The sequence below is a fragment of the Nestor notabilis genome, unplaced genomic scaffold, assembly GCF_000696875.1.
Source record: "Nestor notabilis isolate BGI_N333 unplaced genomic scaffold, ASM69687v1 scaffold5827, whole genome shotgun sequence".
Classification (NCBI taxonomy): domain Eukaryota; kingdom Metazoa; phylum Chordata; class Aves; order Psittaciformes; family Psittacidae; genus Nestor; species Nestor notabilis.
The window spans coordinates 81,871-89,225 of NW_009937081.1; the positions used below are offsets into that span (position 1 = coordinate 81,871).

Sequence of the window (7,355 nt, forward strand, 5' to 3'; positions counted from 1 at the left end):
ACTGGTATTGGGGTAGGAGCTAGAAATCCCAGCTGATGTATTCAGGCATCGAGTGAAAACCATGCCCTGTCCTGAAAAGCCAACCAGAGAAGTTCCTATAGGGCTACCAAGCACCATCTCCATTTCCAACTGACTTCTGCCTGCACTGGGTTCCTGTCAGTGCATTCGACTGTCGAGAGACACTTCTGTGTCTCTCCAAAGCAATGGTACCTGGAAAACAAGCTTGTGTGGGTTTGGATGAAGGCGAGGAGAGCAGCGTGTGTGATTTCAGTCCCTGGGAAACACGACTTCAGGACACAAAGGGGAAAATGCTTTTGCAGCCTTTGAGTCTGCAGGCAACTGATGAAAGCTACGAATTTAATGGTAACTTACCCAAAGCAAACATTTGTGGCCAAGAGGATGCCTAAGCCTGGGGCAGAGGTCTTTGGGGATGGTTGTTTTCTGGTGGTGGAAGGGATGGTTTACCAGAAAAATGCACATATTGCACATGTGGCATTATTTTGAAGCCAGGATGGAAACTCTGAGGAAGCGAAGGCATTTTGCCTGTGATTTGGTTTAATTGTGTTTTGTCATCTCTTTTCAAGGTGGATCATTTGGACAAAAACGGTCAGTGCGCTCTGGTTCACGCTGCTCTCAGAGGACACTTGGAGGTGGTGAAGTTCTTGATCCAGTGTGACTGGACCATGGCTGGGCAGCAGCAGGGAGGGTTTAAGAAGAGCCACGCCATCCAGCAAGCACTGATCGCTGCAGCCAGCATGGGTTACACCGAGGTAAGACCTACCAGCACAGCACTGCCTCTGCAGGGTGGGAAACCAAGGCTTGGTGTCCTGGGCTCAGCTGAACCCAGGACACTTGGCTATGTTTGCTAGCCAAAACATTGACCAAAAGAGGGTCTTGGAAGTGGATCAATTCCTCCCCTTCCCAGGCAGCAGGGTTCACAGATCCTTGGCAATCCCTTTGGTCTGGGCAGGTGTCCAAGAGAGGAAGCATAACAAGCCTTTAAGTTGTTAGAATAAACCTTTAAGTAAAGCTGCATAAACAGTGCGCTGCTTACACCGCTCCTCCAGCGCTGTTAGAGAGTGCGAGACCGGGGAGCTTTGGACTGTGTGTCAGGGAGGGGGAGGAGAGCCAAAGAGCTTCCTCCTGTCATGCTGATAAAGATTTGTGAGGTGGGAAGTGATGTATAGAATCGCTGAGGTTGGAAAAGAACTTTAAAATCAGAGTCCAGATGTTAACCTCCACATCCACCGCTGCCACCGGTCCCCTCAGCAGAGCCCCAGCCCGCGGCAGCCCCTGCTCCTTCTCCATCCCCTGAGGAGGGGTTTCTCTTTATCCAAATACCTCCTCCTGGCTTCACCTCCTCCCACAGGTCATTGCAGCAGGACAGACATAGTTATAAGGACCTGACACTAACTACACAGGCTCATCAGGGGCTGTCGTGTCAAGACACTCGGGTGGGTTTGGGGATTTTCTTTATCAGGTTCTGTGACTGATCTCTGGAAGAAAATTTACTTGAGCTCACCAGGCAAAGACTGTTCCTTTTCCTCTGTGTATTCAGAGCAGCTCGTGTTAAGATGTCAGCAGTTTATATATAACACACCCAAGCTTGTGAGCTGACATCTCATTTGGTTTCAGATTGTCTCCTACCTGCTCGATCTTCCAGAAAAAGATGAAGAGGAGGTGGAGCGAGCCCAGATCAACAGCTTTGACAGCCTTTGGGGAGAGACAGGTGATTTCTGTAGATGCTGTAGCTGCTTCTTGCATGTTTGTGCTTGTACTTATGGGCTCCCCCCATCACCTGATGCTTCCTGATCCCTGGCATTGTTTGGATGAAGGGAGAAGGATCAGTTCCTCTGTTTTCAGGTGATATGCTGGTGCCAGGGTGGAGCTTGCACTCAGTTGAAGTAAAACAGAGACAATTGGTTGTTGAAAATCCAGAGCTTTTGCAGCTCCTGGCACTTCCTTGGCATGCACAGGCATGCAGCAGCTCTGGCAACCAGGCCCCTCATTTCTCTAAAGCATCTCACATTAAGTGAGATCATGAAGTGAGATGGACACAAAATTCTGCTCTTCTTCTCTTGGTACCGAGCAGATTTATCCAAACCATCTCCCTGTTTCTCTCTGCTCTACCTCATTACCTGCAGCACCATGACTGTTAGATTATCCATCCATTCTCCAAAACCTTGGCATTATTTAGCACCTGGTAATTAAACAAATGTTCTTTTGTACAATACTATATGTTTATATGGATGGGTATAAAACAGACCCCCTCCTTTTCTAACTTCAAATGAAAGCAGCCATCCACCCTTTCCGCTTCATAGATAGGAAACGCACCATCATCTCCATTTCTTGAGATACTCAAATTTGGAGTTGTTAGCTTTTAATTCCAATGACCTCATAAATATTATCCACAATCTTTTGTACTCACCTCCCTAATCTACTTGTATCCCTGGTAATGTTCCTGTCAAGTTAATACACCAAGGTAATGATCCTGTCTGGGAAACAGAGCACTGATTTTGATTCTGTCAGCTTTGCTCACAAATGACACGATCCAGGGGTACGGTGTGGGTTGGTCTTAGGTCGGGTTGTTTCTGGGTAGAAGGGGGCAGGGGGGAGTGTGGGATTATCTTTTGAGATGGTTTGTACACTGTACCTTTGAAAATGTAGCCTTATTAGAGCCTAGTAATCATGTGAATCCTGGAACATTTTGGGTTGAAAAGGACCTTAAAGCTCCTCCGGCTCCAACCCCTGCCGCGGGCAGGGACACCTTCCACTAGAGCAAGTTGCTTCAAGCCCCTGTGTCCAACCTGGCCTTGAACACTGCCAGGGATGGGGCAGCCACAGCTTCTCTGGGCACCCTGTGCCAGCGCCTCAGCACCCTCCCAGGGAAGAGCTTCTGCCTCAGAGCTCATCTCAGTGTCCCCTCTGGCAGGTTCAAGCCATTCCCCTTGTCCTGTCCCTACAGGCCCTTGTCCAAAGCCCATCTGCAGGTTTCCTGGAGCCCCTTTAGGTACTGGAAGGCTGAATGAGTGGAGTCTATCAGATAATATTGCCCCTGAGCTTTGACAAAAATAGAGGGGTGGGTTGTCCCAGCAGGGACCTGGCGGGTGGCCGAGCTGCACTGGGCCATTTGCGAGGCATGAAGGAGTCAGGTCCTGCTCCCACAGGGACAGAACTGAGTAGCAAGGGCATTGTGCCATTATTAGTGAAAATCAGGGCAACACAGACAAATAAGCAATTTAAAAGTGCCCTGAGGGTGTAGTGGGAGAAAAAAGAAATGGGATATGGAATTAGCCAAGTGAAATGGCTGAGCGTTGGTAATGGGACAGTGGCTTTGCTACCGGTGAGCTCAGGGTTTGGAGTGGTGACCAGAAAGCTCATCCAAAATGTTCTCTGGTGTTTGGGTCCACAGAGACTATCTTGTGAATAGGATGGTGATCCATATGCCTTCAGAGTTTGATCAGATGTGCTAAGTTGTCTCCCTGCAAAGTAACCTCTTGGCCAGCATCAGACAAACTACAGATAAACTCCTTGAGTGAAGACAGTCCTGGGTTTCTGGATGAATCTGGAAAGCCTGCTATAAAGCCATAGGTCTTTGCTGAGCTGATGTCTAACCCTGCCCATCCCTGGAGCTCTGCTTTGCAGATCACACCATCCTGGCTCTCCTGCTCAATCACGCTCTCCATTCTGAACACTGAGCACCCCACTCTTCTCCCTGACAACATCCAGCTCTTCTCTTCCCTCTTCCCATGTGTCCTGGGCGGCTCTGCCATTCCCAGCCTGCTCGTTTCCTTGAGGACTCTTCAGCAGAAGCCTTTTCCATGTCTTCTTGTCCCCCTTCCCATACCTTTCCCTGACAATGCCAAAAGCTGGATGCACACAGACATCTGAGAGTTTCTCTGTGTGAGAGGGGTTTCTGAGTGAATGGGATAGGTGGGAATGTGGATTTGTGCTTCACAAATTGAGGAGCCATCTCCAATGAATACGCATTTAGCCCATTCAAATTGGTGGTAGGATGGGAAAAGGAGCAAAAATGAGCCACCTCCAAATTCAGCAGTCTGGACAAGTTGAGATGAATCTCAAGACTCCCCTTCACGTTGTTTTCTTATTGTTCTTATTATATTCCCCAAAGTAAATAGCAACTTTAGAGAAATTTGAAGAGAAATGCTGGTGTCCACCTCAAAATAGCAATCTGCTCTAAAAGTCTGAATCATGCCTTGTCTTCTTTTGATACTTGTTGCTCATGAGCCTAATCTCCTGCAGAGCAGAGCTGACTGCCTGGCTTGGTGATGTCAGCCTGATATCATCCAAACGGCGGTGCCAAGTTACATCATAAGTTTAGGAATTGCTGACAGCACACTATATCCAAGTCCAGATGGAGTATTTCCCCCTGGGACAAGACTAATATCAAAACCTAGCACAAAAGTATCTGAGTCACTGTAATAACTCCATCAGAGCTGGAGGTACAAAGAACAACTCCATCAAGCTGCTCTTGTCTTGCTGCCAAGCTGTGAAACAGATCCACGTACTGTATAGGAGCAATTTAGTGATTCCTTCTCCAGCTAAAGTTGGTTTTCCTTGAAGAAAACAGGCAGGTTCTGCTCAACAGCAGAGGCAGAATGTGCTGTTGCACATCCCTGGTGTTGGAGACTGTGGCCTGTTGCTTGCTGATGGATGGAGAGGAGCGCGTCCACACCTGAAGCTTCTGTCAAGTTCTGTTTAGGCTGTGTTTTGAGAAACACAGCAACTGTTCTCTGCTGTTGATGCCAAGACTTTGTTATTGCACAGGGAGTTGTTCTCCTGGCATTACATCCTTGTAGAAAAGCTGCAAAATGAATGTTCCTGTTTTCCAGCCCAGGATCCTGGTTGTTGCTCCTTGGCTGGGTTTGGTGGACTCACCTTGTTCATGCTGGGCCACAGGAGCTGTCTGGCAGACAGTAAAACTTCAAACAAAACCATTCCTCTCATATTCTCCCATCGCTTTTCCTTGGTTTTTCTGGTCTCTTCAACACACAGGTACAGCCTTAACTGTGTTTTGGAGACCAGTGGCTGTTGTATGGCCATTGGTGGTGTCAGAAACAGGCTGATAAGTCATCTAAGAGATCACTTGAAATTGGCCATGGTTGATAAGACATCTAAGGAGTGCTAAAAGGCTTAAAAATAAGCAGGTACTTCTAGAATCTTTTCCTGAAGTAGTTTGAGCTTGGACAGTTGGGTACCAGCCACTGGATAGTGCTGCCCATTGGTCTGGTTGGACACCAGCACAGGATTGAGGTGACGAGCAATGGAGTTGGAGTGTGGGGATGTCAAAGTCACCTTGGGTAGCAGGCTGGAGGTACAGGGGTGAGCACCTGTGTCCACCTCATTGCACCACAGGGGATTATCTAGTCCAACCTTCTGTTCAAAGCGCAGGCAGGGATGAAGTCTGAGTGTACCTTAGTGAGGTGATCTCCTGGGGTCCAGCTGGACTGAATTCCCCCCTTTCACCCCTCAGAGAGGTTCTACATGTGTGAGGATAGATGCTTGGATATCTGCACATTACACAAGACAAGCTTGGAGAGCTTCCTCTCAGCAGCAGGCAGCAAAGCCAGGTCATGAGCGTGGAACCTTCCTGAAGGGCTGAAGGCTGAATAGCACAGAAGCTTTTGAGCTTCCCTTGAGCTGGAGCTGCAAAGGACACGCTGGAGCTACATACCCCCACTGGTTGCTTTGACTCTGAGGAATCCAGCAGCAAAAAGACATGTCAGTCCAGGTCGAGTGGACTGCAAGGCAAAGTGGAGAAGGGTATGATCATGGAGCAAACCATCTTGTTCCAGTAGTCTTTTCCATTTCGTGGTGAACACCAAACCCTTTGGTGATTTACAGTCAGCTCATTGTTACAAACCTAAGTCATTTTGACGTGAAATACCTCAAATTAACCTGCAACATTTCAAGTGCAGGCAGGTTTAGAAATAGAACCCCAGAGCCCTGCATACCAATCCCTTTGCCGTGCACATTACACACCATTCTCCTTCTATATTTGTAGCTTACGTTTAAAACCCACATGGATCTGATTATAGATTTTGCAGAATGTTCTGCTTGTGGCAGCAAGATGATTTTCCTTTTAACTCTTGCTAACTCTCAACCCCAAGAGAAGCAAACTCAACCATAATGTGGAACAGAATAGAGAATTAATTAAATCCCCCAACGTGAACACTGTTGCAGTTGGAAACCCATCAACACCTCGTAATCAGCCATCCCACAGAACTGTACTTCAAAGGAAAAACAAGCTACGTCAGTTAGAAATAGACTCCCACCTTCTGCTCCAACTCCTACGAGAAGCAGCGGAGCACCGAGGCAGAGGAGCTGTGCTGAAGTGCACATAAAGTTAGGGAGAGGGGGGAGGAACTGAAAAGTCTAAAATTAATACCAAAAATGAGTCAAAAGCAGGTCCTGCACTTGGAACTATTTTCGGATGGAATGTGTCTTTTCTAACCCAACCATACTTGGAGTTAACAGTCCATTTTGTCAGGGGAAGAGCTCTCAACCCACCTGTAATATTGTGAACATCTGTGATGCTGGAAATGAGAGATGATTTTGGGTTTACACGAAGACCCTTGCAGGTGAATTATGCTGCTCTCTGCTTGTTTGGGCAGAGAAAAGCCACAAATCTGACTGACATCCAGTGGCTGGCAGTGATCTGGCAGTGCCTCCAACTTGCTCTCTTGTAGTCGTGGTGGGATGAAGCAAGCACGGGTTGCAGAAGATCTTGTCAAGACAGCACATACATAAAGACCTGTTTTTTCTCTGGACATTGTGCCCCTACTAAGATACACTCAGTCTTGGAGCCTGTGGCTTTTCCTGTGGGGAAACCACCGGGAGGCACAGGGGGAGATGGTGAAGGTTTCGTGGGACAAGGCTCTGCATTGCGGTTCTCATCCAGTTTCACTGTGTCTTACAGGAAATAGTGAAAGGTGATTGTCCCCATCAGCCTCTTTCCATAACATTGTGAGATCTGTTCTTGGAAGAGTGAACCTTTGAAGTAAACTGTAATGATAACAGCTAGAACTGTACTGATCCAACCCATTTATGTATTGATCCAGCCCATTTTATGATCCTCTAAGTGTTCAAGGCCAGGTTGGACACAGGGGCTTGGAGCAACCTGCTCTAGTGGAAGGTGTCCCTGCCCGTGGCAGGGGTTGGAACTGGAGGAGCTTTAAGGTCTCTTCTAACCCAAACCTGGGAATTCTGTGATTCCCTTTGTTCGTTTTGCCTGTTGTGGGGTAAGTTTGGCACTTCAGACACCATCCCTTCGGCACCCAGCAGAAGGACATGCGTCCAGGTAGGAAAACCCCCCTGGAGATGTGGCTCTTTCC

At 47.8% G+C, this 7,355-nt stretch overlaps 1 protein-coding gene across 1 annotated transcript in view; it reads left to right on the plus strand.

Moving 5' to 3' along the window:
• TANC2 (tetratricopeptide repeat, ankyrin repeat and coiled-coil containing 2) overlaps positions 1–7,355 on the plus strand; it is a gene marked incomplete at its 5' end in the record, with an annotated part of 99,891 nt that overhangs the window by 76,746 nt on the left and 15,790 nt on the right. The window contains 2 exons of the mRNA XM_010018652.1: positions 585–770; positions 1,636–1,729. Of these exons, the coding sequence (XP_010016954.1) occupies positions 585–770; positions 1,636–1,729 (280 nt within the window). The remainder of the gene's footprint in view (positions 1–584; positions 771–1,635; positions 1,730–7,355) is intronic.